The sequence below is a fragment of the Tamandua tetradactyla genome, chromosome 9 (assembly GCF_023851605.1).
Source record: "Tamandua tetradactyla isolate mTamTet1 chromosome 9, mTamTet1.pri, whole genome shotgun sequence".
NCBI lineage: Eukaryota > Metazoa > Chordata > Mammalia > Pilosa > Myrmecophagidae > Tamandua > Tamandua tetradactyla.
Genome location: NC_135335.1, coordinates 6,964,606 through 6,986,751, shown reverse-complemented (window position 1 = coordinate 6,986,751; position 22,146 = coordinate 6,964,606). Strand labels below are relative to the sequence as shown.

Genomic DNA, 22,146 nt, shown 5'->3' with positions numbered 1-22,146 from the left:
AGAGAGAAACGAGGTCCCTAAGAGTGAGTGATTGGTCTGTATGTCTTCATTTCTTCATTCAACAGTTACTGTGGGCCAAGCACTGTTTTAGGTGCTGGGGCTCCCTAGATGAACTAAATGCCCCTGTAAACCAAGCCAGAGCAGTGCCCGGCACGGGGTGGGGAGACCCGGTGGTCCAGCCACGGGCTGCTGCTCCCCCCAGCCCCAGGGCCCTGGCACATAACAGTTTACAAAGCACTTCCACTCACATGCTGCCGTGACAAGCCTCCATCCCTCAGCCCAACCCCATCCTCTCCTGTCCCTTGGAGAGTGTCTGCCCCAAACACCCCAGGACCGATAGGGGGTGTGGGTGGGGAGGCGGACAGGCCCTTGGGTGACTTGCCGTGCACCCCCACCCAAGACCCACCACTTCTGCCCCCCTCAGCTCTCCCTGGATCCGCTGGGTCCCGAGTGGGACTGCCCCCTGGGCTCCAAGGACCTGGAGGAAGAGCAGGGCCCAGGGGGAAGGGGCTCGGGCCTGCCGCCCGCGGGCTGCTTCCCTGGCTGCTGGCGCCAGGACGTGGGCCTGGACCCCAAGGGTTCCCCCGAGGGGGCCGAGGCCCGGGCCTGGACTGCCTACTACTACAGCCTACTGCAGAGCTGTCTGCAGCAAGCTGGCCTCCCGGAGACTCTGGACCGCAGCCAGGTGCCCCGCACAGGTGCCGAGGGAGGGCTCCATGCAGGGGGCCGTCCACGGGGGTGGGGGGTGGGGTGCGGGGAGCTACCCTCAGCCCAGCCTGCTTCCCATCCCAGGAGGAAGAGGGGAACCTGCCAAGGGTGGTCCCTTCCCCACCCCAGGCAAGCGGGAGTCATGCCCAGGGTACCCGACACCAGCAGAGAAAGTCAGAGCTGGAGCCAGCCGCTCTACCCCTTTCCCCTGGGAGATCCAGCCCTGGGATTTGCAAATCCTGTGCTGTAGAGGCGAGGTTTCTGTAGAAGTGCCGGCCATTCCCTCCTCTATCTGTTTGATGGATCAGGTGGGCCACCAAAGATTTTGTGGGGACAGAGGGTTCACAGCTAGAAGACACGAGAATCACAGTTGGTGTCGTTGTACAGACCGGGAAGCAGAGGCTCAGAGAGGGGCAGTGATGCCTCCCAGGTCACACAGACAGTGTCAGAGCTCAGACTAGAACCCAGGTCTCCTCCCACCCAGCCTCCGGGGCCTTCCAGACCAGCTGCAGAGACAAGGGAGCCAGTCTCACGGGCCAGGGCAGGGCCAGTGGCTCTCCCTCACCTGTCCAGTTTTCTCTCTGTCCCCTGGGACCTGGGGGCCCAAGGGTGAGGGCGGGGGAGCTGGAGGCAGGGGAAGATGGGCAGAAAGACCAAGGGGAGCCCCTGGTAAGCTGGGTCCCTGCTCTCTTCTCCTGAGGCTGCCCTGGGGCGGAGGTGACCCTGTGCATCCTGGGACCCCCCAGCACCTTTCTGTCTGTGCTGCTGGAAGGTGGGGTCCAGAGCCCGGGTGAGTGTGTGCCCAAGATCCCCACCCCCTCCTCCAGAAAGGGCAGTCCTGCCCTGGCCCGGCCACATCCCAAAATACCCGTTGACCCTGGCAACCGCCTGCATGCTCCTGGAACAGCTGTCATGCTCTGAGTGGGGGTGGGGTAGGGGTGTTCTAAGGGCAGCTGCCCCCATTGCCCGGGGGACTGGGCTGGAGGTGGGGGGCATGAGGGACCACAGGCCTCCCCTGGCCAGCCACCTGTCCCCTCCTCCACCTCTGCCCACAGGAAACATGCTCCTTTGCCTGTCCCCTGCTTGGCTGACAAAGGTGCCAGCCCCCGGGCATCCGGGCGAGGCCGCCCTCCTGGTCTCCAAGGCCGTGAGCTTCCACCCTGGGGGCCTGACATTCCTGGATGACTTTGTCCCTCCACGACGTGCCACCTACTTCCTGCCAGGGCTGGGGCCGGGGCCTGGCCAGGGTCGGGAAGCAGCTGAGCTGGCCCGGGACCTGGCCTGCCCCACAGGCGCTTCGGCCGAGCTGGCCCGGCTGCTGGAGGACCGGCTGCTGACGAGGCGGCTGCTGGCCCAGCAGGGTGGCGTGGCCGTGCCAGCCACCCTGGCCTTCACCTACAAGCCGCCACCGCTGCTGCGGGGAGAGGAGGCCAGCCCGGGACTGAGGCTGGTGGAGCTGAGTGGCAAAGAGGGCCAGGAGGCATTGGTGACAGAGGAAGTAGGGGCCTTTCTGTGCTCCGAGGGCCTGGGGGACACACTGCAGGTAACAGGCACCACCCCCCCGCGAGCCCTAGGCAGATGTAGGAGGATGGCCGCGGTGGATGGTCACCAGGTCCTCCTGGGAAGCTGCCCTGACTTTCAGCCTGGCCACTGCCCCATCTCACTGTGACAAGCCCCTGCCATCCTACCTCAGTTTACCCACAGCCCCCCTATGGTGTGAGCGGCCAGCCCTGTAAGTACACATGCCGGTTGTGAGAAGGCCCTTTCTCCTGCCCTGCTGCGCAGGTGGCCGTGAAGCTCAGCGGGTGGCGCTGGCGGGGGCGGCAGGCGTGGCGTCTGCACACACGGGCGGAGCCGGGAGCAGTGGTGGACACGGTGCTGGCATTGCTGGAGAAGCTGGAGGAGGAGGAGAGCGTGCTGGTGGAAGCGGTGTGCCCACCTGCCCGGCCGCCCTTCCCAGGTGAGGGGCTCCCGGGCTGTGCCAGGGTGGGAACGGCCACCGGGCTGGGCTCCGGCCTCACCGTCTTCCCCCAGGTAGTCCCCCGCCTGGCCCGGAGCTGGCTGTGCGGATCTGTGCCGTGGTGTGTCGCACCCAGGGTGACCGGCCCCTGCTAAGCAAGGTGAGTGTGTCCTGGCCGAGGTCCTGGCATTGCCCGCCACACCCCAATCCAGCCCCGCTCCCCTGGCAAGGATCCCGGGGCAATCCCTGGGCCGAGAAGGGAGACAATACTTTGTGTGTGTGTGGGGGGGGGGTTCTAGCTGCCTCCGGGGATGAAGGTGGGGCTTGCTCCCATCAGGAGACCCCATTCCTGTGCAGAGTCACAGGGTGGGTACCTGGGCCCAAACCAAACCCTCTTCCTAGGGAGCTCTGACGTCAGGGGAGGGAGACCCAGGGACCCTGATAAACCTCGGGTTCCTGGCACCTTTTAGGAGTGGTCTCCAAGCAGAGAGCTCCAGGAAGACTTGGGGACCCTCCCGGGGACCCAGCGCTAGGCAGAACTGAAAGGGAGAGATTGGGAGCAGGAGATGCTGCTCTGGGAAGCATCCAGAGATGCTGGAGCTGGGGCGCCTTGGAAAGGCAGGGACCCCCAGGGCGGCAGGAGTTAGAAGGCATTAAGGCGCAGGACCCCCTTCCAGCCTGGGCCTGGGAGTCTGGGTAGGATCCCGGGTGGGGCCAGGTAACCAGACAGGGGCAGGTGCTTTGTGCAGCCGAAGTCACGTTGGGGGACGGCGCTTCTCCAAATGACGGGCCCGGATCCCGGCGCTGGGGGAGGGGGGCGCGTGCGGACCCCGGGAAGGCTGTCCCCCCGGCCGCCGCGCCTGAGCCCCGCCCTGCCCAGGTGGTGTGCGGCGTGGGCCGCGGGGACCGGCCGCTGCGGCACCAGAGCTGCCTGCCGCGGACGCTGGAGGTGGCCCTGGCCCAGTGCGGCGTGGGCGAGGCGGCGCAGGTGGCGGACGTGCGGCGGCGCGTCAAGGCGGCGGCCGAGGCCGCGCTGGCCGCCGTGCTGGCCCTGGAGGCCGGGCTGAGCGCCGAGCAGCGCGGCGGGCGCGGGGCCCGCACCGACTTCCTCGGTGAGCGCCGGGAGCGGCCGGGGCCCGGTGGGGGTGGGGTGGGGGATGGGGTGTGCCCCGAGGCCCGGGGTGGGGGGGCGGCCCGCGCTGAGCCCGCGTGCCCCGGCCCGGCCAGGCGTGGACTTCGCGCTGACGGTGGCCGGCCGCGCGCTGACCCCGGTGGCCCTGGAGCTCAACGGCGGCCTGTGCCTGGAGGCGTGCGGCGCGCTCGAGGGGCTGTGGGCGGCGCCGCGCCGGGGGCCCCGGGAGGCGGCGGCGGCCGCGCCGCTGGTGGAGACGATGCTGCGGCGCTCGGCGCGCTGCCTCATGGAGGGGAAGCAGCTGCTGCTGGTCGGCGCGGGCGGCGTCAGCAAGAAGTTCGTGTGGGAGGCGGCGCGCGACTACGGGCTCAAGGTGGGGGCGGGGCCGGCAGCCCTGGGGGCGGGGCTTTCGGTCTGGGGGCGGGGCTGCACCCGGGCGGACAGGACGCGGCCCCCCACCCTGCCCCGGCCGGGGGCGCACAACTCTCCCGGGCCCCTCCACCGAGTTCTGTCCCCGCCAGGAGTGAGCGGTCCCTCGGGGCGGGCACGGAGTCCTCCGGAGAAAGGGGAGAAGCTGGGGTCGATGGGCGCCGGGCGGCATTCAGGACGAGCCCCTGGGCCTGGCAGTCAGGGCTCCATCCCGGGTGGTGGAAGGACTGGCCCTTTGAGGTTGAGTTCCCAGCTCCTCCTGCTGGGGAGCACGTCCCAGGTCCCCGAACAGATGGCCGCCGGTGTTGCCCCACATTACAGAACTGTAGGCAGGCCGAGGGAGGGGGTGGAGGGTGCAGATATTCTTATCCCCATTGAACAGATGAGAGAACGGAGATCCCATGTCCCCGCTCTTCTCTGGCTGGACTCTCACTGACCACAGTGGCCTCTGTGCCCTCCTTCCGCAGTACAACCCCCTCTGGGTGACCCCACCCTCCAGCCTATCTGCCACCTCCTGGCTGCCTGCCTTGCATGTTTTCTCCAATTTCTGGGACATTTCTGCAGTGTCGTTCCTCACTCTGTCAGGCCCCTGGGCAGCCAGCCACCTGCTCCCCCTCTTTCCCTGCTCTGGGTTCCAACTGCTTTGTGTTGGTGTCCCCTGGCTGGCGGTGAGCTTCAGGGGACCCCCACGGGATTCCTTTGGCAGTACCCATGGGCGAACGCCCCTCCTCTAGGCACCCGGCCCCTCCCACCCAGATCTTTCCCTCTCCCACCTGCACCCACCTCTCCGCGCCCCCTCTGGCTGACTCTTACTATTCTCTGGGATGCGTCCCTCTGCTCCAAGTTGGGTTAGTTCTCCCCTTGGCACCTTCTCTTTATTCAGGCTCCGGCACGTATGTATTAAGTTCCTACTGTGTACCTGGCAGTGTGCTGGGCAAGGGGAAACAACAGAGAACATGGCAGGGAAGGCCCAGCCCTCGGCCTGCACTGCTCTTAGCTGTGTGTGAGCACGTCTCAGACCCCCACCGCCACACTTTCCCCAGCACCTAGGTGTGTCCCTGATACCCACCCTCCCCACCCCGGTTTCTGCAGCTGCATCTGGTGGAATCGGACCCCAACCACTTTGCGTCCCAGCTGGTGCAAACCTTCATCCACTTTGACGTGACGGAGCACCGGCGGGACGAGGAGAACGCGCGGCTGCTGGCGGAGCTGGTGCGGGCACGTGGCCTGCAGCTGGACGGCTGCTTCTCTTACTGGGATGACTGCCTGGTGCTCACGGCCCTGCTGTGCCAGGAACTGGGTCTGCCTTGCAGCCCCCCAGCCGCCATGAGCCTGGCCAAGCAGAAGAGCCGCACGCAGCTGCACCTGCTGCGCCACCATGGCCCCTCCTGGCCCGCGCCCTCCCTCCACGCCGTGCCCTGCTGCCCGCTGAAGAGCGAAGCTGATGTGGAGCAGGCTGCCTGCCAGGTGCCCCTGCCGGGCGTCATGAAGCTGGAGTTCGGGGCCGGCGCGGTGGGCGTGCGCCTGGTGGAGGACGTGTCCCAGTGCCACGAGCACTTTTCCCGGATCGCCCGCGACCTGCAGGGCGAGGCCGACCACCCGGGCATCGGGCTGGGCTGGGGCAACGCCATGCTGCTGATGGAGTTCGTGGAGGGCACCGAGCACGACGTGGACCTGGTGGTGTTCGGCGGGCGCCTGCTGGCCGCCTTTGTCTCCGACAACGGTCCCACGCGGCTGCCCGGCTTCACGGAGACGGCAGCCTGCATGCCCACGGGGCTGGCGCCCGAGCAGGAGGCGCAGCTGGTGCAGGCCGCCTTCCGCTGCTGCCTGGGCTGCGGCCTGCTCGATGGCGTCTTCAACGTGGAGCTCAAGCTGACCGGGGTGGGGCCGCGGCTCATCGAGATCAACCCCCGCATGGGCGGCTTCTACCTGCGCGACTGGATCTTGGAGCTCTACGGCGTGGACCTGCTGCTGGCTGCCGCCATGGTGGCCTGCGGCCTGCGGCCCGCCCTGCCCGCCCACCCACGGCCCCACGGCCACCTGGTGGGCGTCATGTGCCTGGTGTCCCAACACCTGCGGGCGCTGAGTTCCACCGCCAGCCGCGAGGCCCTGCAGGCCCTGCACGACCGGGGCGTGCTGCGCCTCAACCTGCTGGAGGAGGCCCTGGTGCCCGGCGAGTACGAGGAGCCCTACTGCAGCGTGGCCTGTGCCGGGGCCAGCCCCGCCGAGGCCCGCCTGCGCCTGCTGGGCCTCTGCCAGGGCCTGGGCATTGACGGCCCCCACTACCCCGTCGCCCACTTCCTGTCCCACTTCAAATAGCACTGGGGCCAGGGGGCAGGGGGCTGGGTGCTGGGAGGAGGAGGAGGGCCCTGGTGCCCCCTGCTCCCCAGTGCTCTCCCTGCCTCTCTTCCCTGCACCCTGCTCCACCCTGGCTTGGCCCACCCCAAGGCCTCAGGTCTGTTCCAGAGAGGCTGGGCCTTTTCGATGTACCCAAAGCCTCCAGGGCCCGAGGGCCACAGATAAAAGTATGTTGGGGACTGCCGGCTTCTCCTCCCCTCCCAAAGGCCCCAGTCCATCCCATAGCTGCCCCAGGATTCCCACCTTGCAGAAGCAGCAAGAGCAGCCCGTCCCTGCCTCCCCAACCCCACCCAGGGAGAATGGAATGGGCCCTAACCCCAGCCCCTCCCCCCCACCCCCCCAGGTCTGTCTTCCTGCCACTTGCGGGAGGAGAGAACCTAGCTGGGCCCCTGGCCTTGGATAAATCCCAAGAAAACCCGAGACCAAACCTTCCCTGACTTCCTGTCCCTTCCTCTCATTTAACAAATTCCACCTGCCTTATTTGGCCTGAGTGGTAGAAGCAGGTGGTCTGAGGACAGGAGGAGTTACTCCCCTCACACCTCCAAGCAGCCACTACTGCTCTTACCTGACAGATGAGGAAAAATGAGGCATGGGCATGCTCCTCTTCCATACGCCTTCCCCGCCAAGCTTCCAAGCTTTGGCCTCTAGCACATCTCTAGCATTAGAAAAGCAGCTCTGCTCCCTTCCAAATCCAGGGGAGGTTGCCTTAAGAACTCCTGCCTCTGTGCATCCCAGGAGCTGTGGACAGCTCCATAAGCATCCCTCCCCAAATAAAGGCAATGGACTAGTGAAGTGTCTGGAGTCTGGGACAGATTCTCTTCACTGGGACAACACCCTGCCAGGTGGGTGGGCGTGGGGGTGGGGGTGGCGGGGCTTGACGGAGATGGGCAAGGGCATCTGTGACACCTGGACCCAAGGGCAAACTGCCCCAGCTGCCAGGCCTCTAGACTGACCTTCAGCCTGGGCCATGCCCTACACCTGCACCAGGACCCAAACCTGAGGGTCTCCTTCCCTGGTACTATACCCCAAGGGCCACAGCCAACCAGATAATCCTCCAACAGCCTGGAGACCCCTGAGTCCTGCCCATTTGAGTTCCTACCCAGCCTCCCCGCTCCAACCAGAATGCACACGCAGCCAGTCTCAGATAATCAGAAGTCACACCCAAAGTTAGGTCTGGCCTCTGTTCGCCCCCGGAGAGCGGCATGCAAAAGGAATCCACACCAAATCCCACGCCAAGTTTGCTGTGCTTGTTCATTCATTCATTCTTTCAACAAAGTTGTATAAAGTGTCGAGTTACTAACGTGCTTAAATTGAGAACAGAACACTCTCCAGCACAAGCCCATGTTTACAGACAAGACCCAGCCTCCTTTCTAGAAGAAACCCGGCCACAGAGCCCGGCTATGAGCTGGGCATGGAGCGGGCACCCGGTAAATGCTTTGACCCGCAGAGTCCTAGGGCCGAGAATCCCGTCTCCGTTTCAGGGACTAACAGAGCGGGGGTGCGACCTGCCTCTTGCCGCCCAGCCAGCCCGGCCGCACACTGAATTTCCACGCCCGCCCGCACGCTCTTCCGACCCTGCCCTATCCAGACCCAAACTCTTCCCAAAACCAACCGGGGGAGCAGTGCTGGGAAAACAGAGTCCCATCAAAAGGGGTAGGGCCGCTGGAGGCTGTGCGCCTCGACATCCTGGAACTACAATTCCCGAGAAGCCTTGCGACGGACGCCGTATCTCTCTCTCTCCCTCGCCCCCCCCCCGCCCCCCCCCCGGCCGAGCGGACGGCTCGGGGGTGGGGGAAGCTGCGCGTGCGTCATCGGTGCGCGCGGCCGTCGTCACGGAGTGATGACGTCCGGATTGGGGACCCAGGCTGTCAGTCAGACCACGGCCAGGTTCGGGCCGAGGGGCCCGCGGGGCCGGCGCCGCCATGGCGGCGGTGTTCGACCTGGATCTGGAGACGGAGGAGGGCAGCGAAGGCGAGGGCGAACCGGAGCTCAGCCCCGCTGTGAGTTCCCCCCCGGAGCCGATCGTTTCCCCCTACCGCGGACCTCTCACCCAGAGAAACCCCGGCAGACTTCGGTGCCCCTCAGGCCCCGGCCGCTCTGACCCCACCCTCACTCCTGCTTCTCTCCCTTCTCGCCACCCCTTTCTCTTGAGCCTCCCTTTTCTGTCCCGCGCCCTCCTCCCGAGTCCCTGTCCCATGCTCTGCCAGCTCCCCTCCTCCCCACCCCCCTCCTCTTCTGGGCCGAGCAGTCCAGCTTTGGGGGGCGAGGGCGGCGCTCTGGGCCCTCCCCAGGCTCTTACCCCTCGGTTTCCCACAGGACGTGTGCCCCGTTGCCGAGCTGCGGGCTGCTGGCCTGGAGTGAGTGAGGGGCGTCTTAGGGGAGGGGGGATGGAGACCTGCGGGGTACTGGAGCTTTGCCCCCTTTAACTTCCTGTGTCCACAGGCCCGTGGGACACTACGAAGAGGTGGAGCTGACGGAGACCAGCGTGAACCCGGGCCCTGAGCGCATCGGGCCCCACTGTTTTGAGCTGCTGCGTGTGCTGGGCAAGGGGGGCTATGGCAAGGTACTGGCACCGCCTCCCTGTGGGCCTCAAAGGCTGGCTTGACTCAGCAAAGGGTTCTCAGCTGAAATTAGACCTGTAAGCCAGTAAAGCCTCTGATAGAATTCAGAAACACAAAGGAAAGAAGGGAAGATCCTTTCAGAATCTGTCTTGAAATCTTAACTGCCCCACCCTTGGGTGGGCCTGGGCCTCTTGGGTCAGATGCCAGAGCTTTAGGGTGGGGCTCCTTGAAGATAGGCTGTGGAGAGAGAAGTTGATCCTGTCTCCCCTGCTCTACAGGTGTTCCAGGTGCGAAAGGTACAGGGCACCAACTTGGGCAAAATCTATGCCATGAAAGTCCTAAAGAAGGTGAGTCACCCATTCAGCTGACAGGTGTCATGGGGTGCCTGCCGTTCCCAGTGCACCGCTCCAGGCTTTGGTAGACAGCAGCGAACACGATGGCAGAGATGGTCCCTGTCTTTGTGACCTTTGTCTCTGGCATTTGCTAGGTTATGGTCTTCTGTGATGTGCATTGTTAAGTGGTAGTTCTAATACACGCCACTCCCCACCCTCCCCTCCAGGGGACATTTGGCAATATCTGGAAACGTTTTTGATTGTTACTACTGAGGGGTGCTTCCAGTATCCCGTGGGTAGAGGCCAAGGATGCTGCTAGACATCCTATAATGCACAGGCCAGTCCCCTACCCAAAGAATGATCTGGCGACCATTGCCAGCAGTGCTGAGGCAGAGAAAGCCGGTGATGGAGATGAACTGTGTCCTGGTGGCTGTGTGAGCAGTGGAATTATAGAGAATTAAAATGGGCTGACAGGGGAGGGCAGAAGGGTGATGGCTAGGAGGCCTGAAGGAGGCCCTGGGTCCCCCCGCTCCTGACTGACCCCTGCCTCCCCAGGCCAAAATTGTGCGCAACGCCAAGGACACAGCACACACGCGGGCTGAGCGGAACATTCTAGAGTCGGTGAAGCACCCCTTCATTGTGGAACTGGCTTATGCCTTCCAGACTGGTGGCAAGCTCTACCTAATCCTCGAGTGCCTCAGTGGTATGAGTACAGGTCAAGCCGGGGCAGGGGCCGGGGCAAGGAACCGGTGCAGGCAGAACTGGGGGATCCAGGGGAATATGCTGAGGAGGTGTGGTTGAAAAGATTGGTTAGGGGGCTCCGCACACCCACCCATCCATCCTTCCCTCCATTCATTCATTCATTCATTCAGCAAACGTCTGTCCAGCGCCTGTTGTGTCCCTCATCTGCGTTGGGGGGTGGATGGCCTGAGGGAATGGTGAGAATGTGTACAAAGTCCAGAGGGTTGTGCTGTTTCTACTGGACTTCCCGTCCTCTTCCTCTCCCCTTTGTGCCAGTGTCCAGCCAGTTTCCAAATCTGACTGGTTCATTGTCTGCAGTGTTTTCCATCCTATTCATTCTCCTTGGGTGGGGTGGGGGTGGGGGTGGGGGCAGTTGCTGTTGTCCCTTAACTGGGCTTCTTGATGTCACCAGCTCACCCCCTTTCTAGTGTCTCCTCCACTAACTGCCAGGGTTGTTTTCCTAGAGCACGGGATTGTTTCCAACACTCCTGCTTGGAATTCCATGGCTCTCTATAACTGTCTGGACAAAGCCTGGCCTCCTTGGCCTGCTGCCCCCTGCTCTCCACGAAGCGGTCCAGGCCTGCTTTCCTGCTTATCCCATCTGTACCAGATGAGCCCCGTGAACTCCTGCCTTCACGCTCTGCTTCCCACCCCCCCATCTCAGCCTCCCCTTTAAGTCCCACCACATCTGTGAGACTTCCTCTGTTTCCTTGTGTTGGGATTCAAGTTGTTGTCCCTTGTCTTTTCCCTGAGATTTTGGGGTGAAGCTTTTGGAACCATTGCCTCGGTCTGGGCGTGTTAGAGCTGCTGCGCATATCTGTCTCCCCGCGTCCTGTGGGCAGTGGCTGGGTCTCTTCACCTGTGTCCCCAGCTTCACCCAGCCCAGGGCCAGGCACCGAGCAGGCGTCGGTAGATGTTTGCTGAATTGAATTGAATCCCCACGGCAGCTCTGTGAGGCAGGTAGGGTAGGAGTTCCAAGCCCTACTCTCCCCAAGAAGAAACTGAGACACAGAAAGAGAAAAGGCTCTTGGTCCTACACACAGCCACTGACGTGTTTGTGTCGCAGGTGGTGAGCTCTTCACACATCTGGAGCGAGAAGGCATCTTCCTGGAGGACACGGCCTGGTGGGTGTTACTTCCTGGGTCTCTTCTTCTTGAGGGGCTCCAGGGACTCTTGCCTTCTTCACCCTGTCCTGTCTCTGCAGTTTCTACCTGGCAGAGATCACGCTGGCCCTCGGACACCTCCACTCACAAGGCATCATCTACCGGGACCTCAAACCTGAGAACATCATGCTGAGCAGCCAGGGTGCGTGCTGACATGCTGTGTCTAGAGTTGTGGGGAGGGTGGGGTGCCTGGCCCTGACCCTTGCCCCCAACTCTCTTCTACAGGTCACATCAAACTCACAGACTTTGGCCTCTGTAAGGAGTCAATTCACGAGGGCACTGTCACCCACACCTTCTGTGGCACCATCGAGTACATGTAAGTGGCCGCTGGCTGGGCTTTGGTCGGGAGGACAGCCAGCAAGGGGCCTGGCCTGACTAATGTTCCACTCGGCCCCCAGGGCCCCTGAAATCCTGATGCGCAGTGGCCACAACCGGGCAGTGGACTGGTGGAGCCTGGGGACCCTGATGTACGACATGCTCACTGGATCGGCAAGTCCGGCCTCCTCCAGAGGGAGGGTACTGGGTGGGAGGAGGCCCCCCTGCTGGGGCAGGGCCAGGGCCTGGGAGGCGCCCACAAGGCTCCTCTCCCCTTCTGCTGTCTGCAGCCACCCTTCACTGCAGAGAATCGGAAGAAAACCATGGACAAGATCATCAAGGGGAAGCTTGTGCTACCCCCCTACCTCACCCCAGATGCTCGGGACCTTGTCAAAAAGGTGGGGTCCTCTACCTCTCCTGGCTTCCTGAGTGTCCCTGGGTGGTGTGGGGCCCAAAGGTGTGCTGTTTGCCTCTGGGACCGGAAGGAATGCTGGCTTTTGGATCCAAGAGACTGAGGTCAGGCTTCAGATCTGCCTCAGACCAGCTGCCCGGCCCTGTGCAGGTCCCCAGTCCAAGGCCCAGCGAGCAGAGCACCCATGATAAAACCTCCCCCGGAGGGTGGGCAGCAGGGACAAAATAGGGGAGGGCTGCGCAGTTAGGGGTCCTTCCAGCTTTGGAGTTGGAGGCCCTGGACAGCGCTCATGGAGAAGGGGCTGTGGATCCAAACCATCTCACTGGATCCCCACTCCACGTGGCCAACCCCTGGGGATGTGAGGGAACACACTAGCGGTACCTCTCTCCAAGCCTTTACTTTCTGCCTTTTGCCCTCCAGTTTCTGAAAAGGAATCCTAGTCAGCGAATCGGGGGTGGCCCCGGGGACGCTGCTGATGTGCAGGTGGGTCTGGGATCCCCACCTGGGTGTGGGGGCTCTAAGGCAGAGGCAGTTACTAAGGGGGCCGTGTCTGCTGAACTGTTGGCATATTTGGGGGTGCTCTACCCACAGAGGCACCCCTTCTTCCGGCACATCAGTTGGGATGACCTACTGGCCCGCCGCGTGGATCCCCCTTTCAGGCCCTGCCTGGTGAGCGGAAGTCCCATTGGCTTGGTGGCGGGCTGAGGACCCACACCTCGGGTGCCCCCTGACCCCAACCCCCCGGGTCCGCCCACAGCAGTCAGAAGAGGATGTGAGCCAGTTTGACACCCGTTTCACGCGGCAGACACCAGTAGACAGCCCAGACGACACGGCTCTCAGTGAGAGCGCCAACCAGGCTTTCCTGGTGAGAGCCTGAGGGCTGGGGTCAAGGGCAGGGGTGTGGGTGAAGTGTGATACACACTGAGCATTGCCCGGCCCTGCCTCTGTTCCCCCAGGGCTTCACGTATGTGGCACCCTCAGTCCTGGACAGCATCAAGGAGGGCTTCTCCTTCCAGCCCAAGCTGCGCTCCCCAAGGCGTCTCAACAGCAGCCCGCGGACCCCCATCAGGTAGCTGGGGTGGGGCCCCAGTGGGCAGGAGGCTAGTCTCCCTCTGGTTGTCACCCCTGGGCCAAGGCTCTTACCAGCACCGGCGTCGGTTTCCTCATCCTGCCAGGGAGTCCTTTGCATAGTCTGCCCGTGGACCTTACACCCGTCATCCCAGCAGGGAGGAGTCTGCTCTCTCCTTGACCCAGTGCCAGCAGGTCCCTGGTGGAGGGGGAGCCTAGGAGGCTCTGACTCTACTTTGCTTTTCTTTGCAGCCCCCTGAAGTTCTCCCCCTTTGAGGGGTTCCGGCCAAACCCCGGCCCATTGGAGCCCAGGGAGCCACCTCTACCTCCACTTCTCCCACCGCCACCGCCACCGCCACCCTCAACCACTGCTCCCCTTCCCATCCGTCCCCCTTCTGGGGCCAAGAAGGCCAAGAGGAGCCGTGGGCGCCCTAGGCGCTAGCAGGATGGGTGGGGCTGAGGGCAGCTGTCGAGGCCCCTCCTGACAGGCTCTGGAGGCTGCAGGACCCTGGGCCAGTTCTGGAAACCTGGGGTGTGCCTAGGAGTTTGAGAGGGAGGGAGAGTGAGTGTGTGTTGGGGTGGCCGTGGCCCCTGAATCATGAGCATGGAGGGCCATGGGCTGCAGCTGGCAGACGGTCCCAGCTGCCGGGTGTTCACCTGCAGCTGGAGCTGTGTGCCCTCAGAATTAAAGAACTCAATCATGGCACAGACCTGGCTTTCCTTTGGCCTTCTGGGGGCAGGAGAGGGCTGGAGTTATGCCAGGGGGCCCGGCTTCAGGTGGGAGGGTTGCGGCCAGACTAGGGGACTTCAGGGCTGGAGGTTTTATTTCAAACGGCTGCTTTCTGCCCCGCGGGTGAGGGGGTTGCCTTCCTGTGGGATGGGGAGGAGATACAGCCTCGGGGACAGGAGCTGGTGGGGGGAGTTACAGTCTGAGGCTCTCTGTGCAGGCATGTGGTGCCAGTAGGTCCGGGGCAGGCTGTGTCCAGCAGTGGCAGCTTGGGAAGCTGAGGCCCAGGGATCATGTGGCTGGGCAGGGCGGGGTGCCGAGGCTGGCCCTACAGTGCGGTGACATGGAAGCCCCCGGCGGCCCTGGCACTGTCATCCCAGGCCGCACTGCCCGCGAAGGCATGCAGGTCGCTGAGCAGGGCCTCGGCACTGCCCCCCGAGCCTGGTGGCCCCTGGATGCTTAGGCCCAGGCCACCATCACTGTCACCATCGTGTGGTTCCCCGGCGTGCTCTGGTCCTGGTCCCTCTCCACGCCACTGCTGCTCCTCCTGGGCTTCGGCCTCCGCCGGGCCCCCAGCTGTGATGTAGTCTTCTTCGGCATCCTTCTGCTGCTCCGAGTCGTTGTCCGGCGACCCCAGCTCAATCCGTTCCCTGAGCCAGCGACCCGGGGGGCTGGCCCACAGCAGGCGGCGAGTGCGGCCCCACAGCGCAGCCCCCAGGCGCACTGGGTGGTAGTAACCCCCCGAGTCACGGATGAGGCGGCGCCAGGCCAGGGCCAGGCCAATGACCAGCAGCAGGAGAAACAGTGACAGCAGGATGATCACAGAACGGCTGGAGTCCCTGCTGTCCTGTCTGCGGCCCGAGCCCAGGGCCCCCAGGGGGGCCAGCAGCAGCCCGAGCCCCAGGGTGTAGGGTAGAGCCTGTGGAGAGAGATGTGAGGGCTCGTCACCCGGGGCTGGGGGCCAGGCTGCCTTCCTTGTCTCTCCTTGTGACACAGGAACAGTCATGCAGGGAAGCCCAAGCCCTTGCTCGGAGCACGTCCTGAGCCCACTTTTGCCCGGGGCCTCAGTACCTGCTGGTCCCTCTGCCTGGAGGCTCCGTCCCCTCATAGCCTCCTCACTGGCCTCCAAGTTGGGGCTCCAGCATCACCTCAGTGGGGCCTCCCTGCTGCCCTGTTTATTTCCACAGCCCCCTTCAAACCTGCTGTCCTTCCCCGGCTCTCCTTGCACATGGGATAACGCTGCTTACTTATGTTTGCTTCTTATTTTCCCCGTCCAGGATGTAAAGGGCAGCGAGGCATGTGTTTTCGGTCTGTCTGTTCACTGAGTATCCTAATCATCTAAAGCAATACCTGGCACATAGTAGGTGCACAAATACTGGCTGACTGGGTTAAGGCCTGTCATTTGGGATATGTGAGGGAAGGAGCCTGTGAGGCTAGTGCCAGCGAGGAAGGTTTTTCCCAAGCCCCCGGATGGAGGGGAGGGCCTGGACTAACCAAGGGAGGGGGAACCAATCACTCTCCACTCAGCAGGCCCCAGGCTGGGGCACAGGCCCTTGAGCCTTCCCTCCGCAGCCCCCCACCCCCGCTTCCCTCTCAGGCGGGGGGCTGTCCCAGCTGCAGAGCTTCCGTTCAAAACCCCGTCCCTGGGGGCCTCGGGTGTGCAGGGCCAGGGACTGGTGGAAGAGCGGGTGCAGCTGCCAGAGGAAGCCTGCGGTCGGAACGAGGTGGGGGAGGGTTCTGCAGGGGAGGTGTGCTGGGTGTGAACCATCCCCCCCTACCTAGCCCCAGGTCCAGTCTGCCCAGGTTCCGGGGAGGCAAGCGGGGTCTGTGGCCGAGTTCTAGCTCCCAAAGAGAGGGTGAGGGGAGCCAGGCCTGGCATGGGGAGTTGGAGTTCTGAGCCCCAGGAGGTGAGCAAAAGCTTTAGCCCACGTCTGTCCTGGGTTTCTCACCTCTGCCCTTGACCAGCTTCTTTGGCCCCTGGGTCTGGTGGGAGGGGAGGGGGATGATTCCTTGGCTTCTGGGGCCCAGACATTCCAGCCCTACCGTCTTGCCACCCCACCCCCAAAACCTGGGGTCCCTGCTGCTCACCATTGGTCTGCTGGCCTCCACGCAGGGCACCCACCTCCAGCTCTGGCAGGGTTGAGCGAGATGTGAGCTCTCGGTGCACTCAACAGCCGTTAGGGGCGACCCGACGCTTCCGCTTCCTGCCCAGGCTACTCCGCCTACCCCCACTGTCTCGGGACCCTATTGGGGCCTCAGGCCCCTGAGACCACCCCGCCTGTCCCCCACTGTCTCGGGACCCTAGTGGGGCCCCACGCCTCCAAGACCACCCCGCCTGTCCCCCACTGTCTCGGGACCCTAGTGGGGCCCCAGGCCCCTGAGACCACCCGGATCCACACTGCAGTCCTCACGGGCCCCTCGTGGGACGAGGCCTGTGTGCAGAGGGAGGGACACGGCGAGGAGATGGCCACAGGTCTTCTGCCTCAGTTTCCCTGCCTGGAAGACCTTCCTCCCACCAGGACGCCTGCGGGCCTCCTCTGTCCCCATCTGCCTGGACTTCCTTTCCCAGCCCCACCCCTGCAGTGGAAGGTTAGACCTGGCTTTTAGAAAGAACTTTATTTGGAATGAAAATATAGAACCCATCCCTTCTGCTTCCTCGGAGAGGGGGCAGGGGCTGTGCAGGGGTGGGTGTGGTGGTCCCTCAGAGGACAAGCAAGCTTGCCTTGGTACAAAATTCCTACACGGTAATAATGACAAAAGCCAGACGGTGGCTGAAACCAAGGGGACCACAGGATAGGCTGGGTGTGGACTGGCCCGAGCCACCCCAGGCCCTCAGCACCCAGCTGGCCCGGTGTCACCTGCCAGCAGGAGCTGAGTGACAAGGGTGGGGGGATGGCGGAGGCAGGGGTGGCATCCACCGGGGCGCTGTTCCTACGCGTCCCCGTTCTCCAGGCGCCCGAGCTGCTCTTCCAGGCGGCTGATCCGCATCCCCTGCTCCTGGACCAGCACCTTCAGCGCCCGCAGCTCCCGCATCACCTCTTCCAGCTTCCCAGCCTCCTGTGGGGGCATCATCTGGGTCAGGGACCCCAGAGCAGGGCAGCGAGGGGCCTGGGCACACCCCACAGAGCAGATGACCCCTGTCCCCACCCCTCCGTGGCCTGTGGGGCCCGTACCCCAGCTCCAGCGAGTCTGCCACTGGGGGTGGTGGTGGCGGTGGCGGCGGCAGTGACAGCGGTGGCAGTGGACGTGGAGGCCCTGAGGCCGGCAGGGGCAGGGGCTGCGGCGGGCCGGCTGTCAGAGAGCACGTTTCGTCGGCTGACCTTCAGGTCCCGCTGCTTGCTGGGTATGTAGGCCTCCCGCAGAGAGATGAGGAGGGGGCCGGCATCCCGCCCTCTCACCCACTCCTCCGCCTCCAGGGCCGCCTCAGGCCCGGCCGTGTCGGGGTACAGGTCATCCTGGAAGAGATCCGACTGGGCAGGGGACGGGGGCCCAGAGGGCCAAGGCAATGAGCAGCCCTGGCCAGCACGTGCCACTCCGCTGATGGGGCAGGGGCCAGGAGCAGCTCTCTAGGCTCCCTGCACCCTGGCTGCAGCCTTCCCTCTCTTGTGACCCCAGCCCTGACCCCTCTCCTGACCTCATCTCAGAGGCCACAGGTGAACCAAGCCGGCCGCCTGCCCACCACCCTCCCCAGCAGGTAGGAAGCCTTCCCCAGCTCACCCCCTGCCCTCTTCTCTCATCCCCACAGCCCCTGTCCTGGCTCAGGCTTCGTCTCGGGTCTGGACTCCGGGGGCCACCTCCTCTCTGTCCCCTGGCTCCTGGCTTGTATCCTGTCAACCCCTCTTCCAATGGCCTAACCCCAAGTGACCTTTCTTAAATGACTTTTCACTTCCCTTCTGGATGCTGCTAACAGCTTCCTCCAAAACCTTCCCCAACCTTCCCTGGGACACGTTCCCCTGCAAGGTACAGGGACCAGAGTGGGATTCTGGGGTTCTGGGAGCTGTGTTTGTGCCCCCATGGGCTGGGAGGTCCTGGGGCAGGCCCTGCAGGCCTTGTGAAGAGTGCTCCTCCCTGAGATGCTGCTTGGCATGCTGGATGGGGCACTTGGCACATACTAGGTGGAGAATTCAGGAAGCTATACGCAAGGCTTCTGGCCTGGTCCCCTCCTCACGGTCCCTCTCTCCACTCCCAAATCCATGCCCATCTGGCCTACTCCCCAGCCAAGCTGTCCAGGCTGCTGCCTCCGGGAAGACCTCCATGATTGCCACATCCCCACCCCAACTGTGCTCTCTGGCTTCTCTGGGCTGGGGCCTCGCCTGCCCCCTACCTGGCATCTGTCCAACTCCCTGACCACATTCCACCCATGGTTACCTCCCACTCACAGGCCTCACCCATCACCTCTGCATGGCCCACATGCTAGAGGAGGGAACCAGGTAGCCTCACCTTTCTTGGCACAGTCATGACAATGGGCTCACACTTGCGCTCATGTAGTTTGTAGAACCTGGAGAAGGGAGGGGAGGGGAGAGCCAGTGGTGGAATCCCCCTTTAGCTCTCTCATACACCGATCCCCAGACAGCCCCTGTGTTTGCCTCCTGACCTCTGGGCAGTGCCTCAGCAGCCCCCCCCACGATATGACCTCCCACCCTGGCCTCCCAGGCTACCCTCGATCCCGAGCTGAGCCCCGCCTGCAGACGGCAGCCTCGAGGACCCCTCTTACCTGGCGATCTCGCACTTGCTGACCTCCAGGCCCCGCTTGGGCATGCTGCCCATGCCCCTCTGGGGCTCTTTGCTAGTGAAGGTGTTCAGGAAGTGGATGTAGGGGGGCTCATCTGTGATCTCGAAGTACCGGATGCTGGAGTCTCCCTGGAGCCAGGGCGGGCATCAGCGCTCAGCCAGCACCCACTTCCCCTGCCCCCCAGCCCCCTGCCCTGCCCCAGCCCACCTTGCCGCAGACGTAGACCATGCTGGTGTCGGGGTCATAGAAGGGGAGCAGGGCCCCGTTACTTGAGTCCAGCTCCTGCAGGGCCATGGGATCCTCGAAGTTCTCCTGGCACATGAAAGGGGCAGTCGGGCCAAGTCCCCAGCTCCAGCTAGGACTGGCCACGGCAACCTCATGTGCCAGCTGATGGCTGCCCCTGAAAACCTGGTGGGTTCCTTCTGACCCCTCAGCCTCGGCACCTATCACGTGCCTCGCACGGCCCTCCCAGCCCCCAGCCCGGTGAGCCGGTCCCCAGAGACTGCTAGGGGACAGAGCGCCGCAGGGCAGGGGCCTTGAAGGCCAGCAGGATGGATACCAGCGAGCAGAGGAGGGCGGGGCCTTTGGATTGACAGGAACGATGCGGGCAGAGCCCCAGAGGAGCATGGAGAAATGAGGGAGTGTGCAGAGGGCGAGGAGACCAGGGGTGCAGGGAGAGGCGAGATGGCAAGTGCTCACCGGGTCCCAGAGCGCCAGCTGCCGCTCGCTCATACGGCTGAAGCCTGTGGTGAACACCTTGCCATCCGCCAGGAAGATGGCACGCATGGGCCGGGCCCCCTCGTGGGCCTTTTCCCGCTCCTGGAAGAGAGGGGGATGGAAGGGGCCCTTAGTGCAGCATCCTGCTTGAGCCCGCGAGGCCTGCCCACCACCATGCCACCTCCAAGGCCACCTACTGCCACCAGGGTGCCGCGACGGGGGTCGATGACGCGCACAGTCTTGTCCTTGCAGGCGGAGCAGAAGAGGCTGCCATCGCGGTTCCAGCAGACGTTGTAGATGAGGTCGGGGTGCAGGGCATCCAGGCGGTACAGCTCCTCGGCCGTGCCGACGTTCCAGATGAGCACCACGTTGTCACAGCCTGGGGGGTTGGGGACCATGAGCCTGCTAGGCCGGCTCTGCCCACCCTCCTGGGCCCCAGGGGCGGGGCAGGGCGCAGACCTGCACTGAGCAGCACGTTGCGGGCCGTCGGGTGCCAGGTGACGATGCCCACGCGCTTGCTGTGTCCCTCCAGCACCACTACCGGCTCCGTCAGTGGCGACGCCAACCCGTTCTCCGGGATCTGCCACACCTGCGGGCAGCGCGGGGACGAGGGGGGGGGTCTCTGCTTGTCCCCGCGGCCCCGGCCCCCACCCCCACCCCAGCCCCCGCCCCACACCGCACCGCACCATGACCGTGCAGTCCTCTGAGCCGCTGGCGATGACCTCGTCATTGTGGGGACACCAGTCGATGTCCAGGACAGGGCCCGTGTGCCCGCACACCGTCGGGTAGGCCTTGTCGATGCGGCCCATCTGCAGGCAGGGGAGGACCGGTCAGGGGGACCCATGGCCCAGGGCTCTATCTCTCTGCCAGAGCGGCCCTCCTGATCCGCCCCCAAGGCCCCCACCCCCCAGGGCAATCAGCGGCCAGGTGACAGCACCCCGCCCCCTCCCCCAGGTAAGCAGAAAACATTTGCAGCCTCTGACACTGAATTTGCTGCAATAAAACCCTCTCTCCACCTGCACTCACACCTTGATCCTGATACTTGTGCTGGCAGTGGGGGTGGGGTGGGTGAGGCAGGGGCAGGGCCCTGGGGTGTGGGAACAGCCTGACCTCTGACCCTTGCCTTCCCCGACCCGATGGAGCCTACCTTGCTCAGGGGCAGCACCAGGAAGGCGCCCCCCCCACTGGCCTCCACGATCACCGCCAGGAACTTGGGGTTGACGGCGCAAAAGGTGCTGTCCCAGGTCACCCGGGACACTCGAATGTCCTCGTAGCACTGGTCACTCTTAACCGGCTGCCCGAACACATGCCGGAATTTGCTCTGCCGAACCACTTTGCGGAAGGACATGGCTGCCGGGCAGAGAGGCCCTGGGTCAGTGGTCACCCATCCCGAGGGCCCCGCAGCCCTCCCAGGGCTGGGCGCAGGGCAGCGGGCTGGGTGCGACTGGGGACCTGCCTGGGTCCCGGTGGCCCCAGTTACAGGGTGGGGGTCACAGGAGCGGACCCCGGTTGCCTCCCCGACCCTGGGGGATCTGAGCAGGAAAATGGCCCCTGGCCTGGGCCACTGCTGAGTCCACAGGGGTCTGCAGGTCCCTACCCAGGCCTCTCCGTGGCACCAAGTGGGAACACGCAGGAGCCAAGGCAGGGAAGCAATCTTAGCTCTTCCTGGGACCAGCCGAGCAGGCTCAGTCCTGCTCAGGGACTGGAGTCGGGGTGATGGGGAGGAAGGAGCCAAGAGGCAGGGGAGAGCTCGGCTGTGGGGCTGGGCCAGGCCCCAGTCTCATCCCCAGGGTCCCGGGGCTGGGGGGAGCAGGGAGCCGGGGCCGGGCAGCTCCCGGGCGCAGCGCATCCCTCAGCGGCCTCCACGCGGGGTGCAAGGCGACCCAGGCGCCCACTTGCCAGGGGACCCCGGTCGAGGGCCGGGGGGTGGCGGGGGCTGAGGGAGGGGCGCGGCCGCAGGAAGGGGGTCTCCTCGGATCCGCGACACCCCGTCCTGGGGGCTCCGCAGCCTCGCGCTCCCCCGCCGGCGCGCCCCGCCCCGGCCCCGCCGCGTTCACCTGGGGCGCCGGGGGCTGCGGCACCGGCCTGGGGCGGCTCCGGATCCCGGCCTCTGGGAAGCAGGAAGCGGGAATCAGGAAGTGACCGAGGAGCCGGGGGCGGGGGCGGGGCGGGGGCTCGAGGGGGCGGGGCCGAGGCACGCGCGAGGGGCGGGGCGGAGCCGCGGGCCACCCCGGAGGCTGGGAGCCGAAGCCCTTCGCGAGCCCCTCGGGACAAGGGGGCCGGGGAGGGGTCCCCCATCCCGCTTCTCCTCGCAGCGTCCTCCGGAGTGGACTGAATCCCACCCTAATGCAACCCACAGGGTGGCCCTAACCCGGCACCCGACTCCGATATGACAGTGTATAGATACACGTGCCTCATTTTTAATGCTGAAAGTTCACGCTCTTAGCTAATAATGTAAATAAAACAGCAATCTTTTAAGAGGGAGCAGCAGGCCCCAGCCAGCCCATCCTTCCCACCAGGCCGCCTTTTCTTACCATCTCTCCTGCAGGCCCAGAAATCAGTCCAGACACCTCCCTCCCTGTGACAAAGAGCCCAGACTGAACTTCTCGGGGCCACTTCCATCCTGTCCCACCCTGGGAGGGCTTAGGGGTCCCTGTGGGTCCCATGGCCAGAGTCTGTCGTCTGTCCCCTCAACCAGGATTGGTGGCCCCATGGCACTCACTCTCTGATCCTTGCTTACCCCCCACCCCCGTCCCCTGCCCCAGGCCCTTATTACTTACTACCTGATGTT

General features: G+C 64.4%; 4 protein-coding genes across 4 annotated transcripts; 2 read left to right on the top strand and 2 right to left on the bottom strand.

The window, feature by feature from the left end:
* Window positions 1-363: 363 nt before the first annotated feature.
* On the top strand, window positions 364-7,379 carry CARNS1 (carnosine synthase 1). Its single transcript, XM_077115545.1, has 8 exons — window positions 364-698; window positions 1,409-1,498; window positions 1,764-2,251; window positions 2,494-2,668; window positions 2,743-2,828; window positions 3,549-3,780; window positions 3,896-4,173; window positions 5,322-7,379. Exons 3-8 carry the CDS (start codon window positions 1,769-1,771, stop codon window positions 6,546-6,548), a joined length of 2,481 nt encoding a protein of 826 aa, XP_076971660.1. The 5' UTR covers window positions 364-698; window positions 1,409-1,498; window positions 1,764-1,768; the 3' UTR covers window positions 6,549-7,379.
* A 966-nt stretch (window positions 7,380-8,345) lies between these two features.
* RPS6KB2 (ribosomal protein S6 kinase B2) lies at window positions 8,346-13,887 on the top strand. The gene is made up of 15 exons (XM_077115543.1): window positions 8,346-8,587; window positions 8,904-8,944; window positions 9,030-9,150; window positions 9,427-9,495; window positions 10,036-10,183; window positions 11,288-11,345; window positions 11,426-11,526; window positions 11,610-11,700; window positions 11,783-11,873; window positions 11,990-12,097; window positions 12,532-12,594; window positions 12,703-12,780; window positions 12,869-12,976; window positions 13,068-13,180; window positions 13,432-13,887. The coding sequence occupies exons 1-15, from the start codon at window positions 8,510-8,512 to the stop codon at window positions 13,619-13,621; spliced, it is 1,458 nt and encodes a 485-aa protein (XP_076971658.1). The 5' UTR covers window positions 8,346-8,509; the 3' UTR covers window positions 13,622-13,887.
* Window positions 13,888-13,985: 98 nt separating this feature from the next.
* PTPRCAP (protein tyrosine phosphatase receptor type C associated protein) lies at window positions 13,986-16,123 on the bottom strand. Its single transcript, XM_077115544.1, has 2 exons — window positions 15,995-16,123; window positions 13,986-14,825 (listed from the first exon to the last, which is right to left on the bottom strand). The coding sequence occupies exons 1-2, from the start codon at window positions 15,995-15,997 to the stop codon at window positions 14,235-14,237; spliced, it is 594 nt and encodes a 197-aa protein (XP_076971659.1). The 5' UTR covers window positions 15,998-16,123; the 3' UTR covers window positions 13,986-14,234.
* Window positions 16,124-16,507: 384 nt separating this feature from the next.
* Window positions 16,508-21,507, bottom strand: CORO1B (coronin 1B). The gene is made up of 11 exons (XM_077115542.1): window positions 21,413-21,507; window positions 20,503-20,705; window positions 20,042-20,164; window positions 19,815-19,944; window positions 19,553-19,734; window positions 19,338-19,457; window positions 18,846-18,950; window positions 18,621-18,766; window positions 18,347-18,404; window positions 17,080-17,376; window positions 16,508-16,963 (listed from the first exon to the last, which is right to left on the bottom strand). Exons 2-11 carry the CDS (start codon window positions 20,701-20,703, stop codon window positions 16,838-16,840), a joined length of 1,488 nt encoding a protein of 495 aa, XP_076971657.1. The 5' UTR covers window positions 20,704-20,705; window positions 21,413-21,507; the 3' UTR covers window positions 16,508-16,837.
* Window positions 21,508-22,146: the final 639 nt, after the last annotated feature.

What these genes read in the sequence shown, in the direction of transcription:
- RPS6KB2 (XM_077115543.1), top strand. Translation starts at nt 8,510, where the DNA reads ATGGCGGCGGTGTTCGACCTGGATCTGGAGACGGAGGAGGGCAGCGAA. An exon ending in GCAAGGGGGGCTATGGCAAG is followed by an intron (nt 9,151 to 9,426) that starts GTACTGGCACCG and finishes CCTGCTCTACAG; the next exon opens with GTGTTCCAGGTGCGAAAGGT. An exon ending in AGCCCGCGGACCCCCATCAG is followed by an intron (nt 13,181 to 13,431) that starts GTAGCTGGGGTG and finishes TTTTCTTTGCAG; the next exon opens with CCCCCTGAAGTTCTCCCCCT.
- CORO1B (XM_077115542.1), bottom strand. Translation starts at nt 20,703, where the DNA reads ATGTCCTTCCGCAAAGTGGTTCGGCAGAGCAAATTCCGGCATGTGTTC. An exon ending in AGCTGGCGCTCTGGGACCCG is followed by an intron (nt 18,951 to 19,337) that starts GTGAGCACTTGC and finishes TTCATGTGCCAG; the next exon opens with GAGAACTTCGAGGATCCCAT. An exon ending in TCATGACTGTGCCAAGAAAG is followed by an intron (nt 17,377 to 18,346) that starts GTGAGGCTACCT and finishes TCCCCTGCCCAG; the next exon opens with TCGGATCTCTTCCAGGATGA.
- CARNS1 (XM_077115545.1), top strand. Translation starts at nt 1,769, where the DNA reads ATGCTCCTTTGCCTGTCCCCTGCTTGGCTGACAAAGGTGCCAGCCCCC. An exon ending in ACCGGCCCCTGCTAAGCAAG is followed by an intron (nt 2,829 to 3,548) that starts GTGAGTGTGTCC and finishes CGCCCTGCCCAG; the next exon opens with GTGGTGTGCGGCGTGGGCCG. An exon ending in CGCGCGACTACGGGCTCAAG is followed by an intron (nt 4,174 to 5,321) that starts GTGGGGGCGGGG and finishes CGGTTTCTGCAG; the next exon opens with CTGCATCTGGTGGAATCGGA.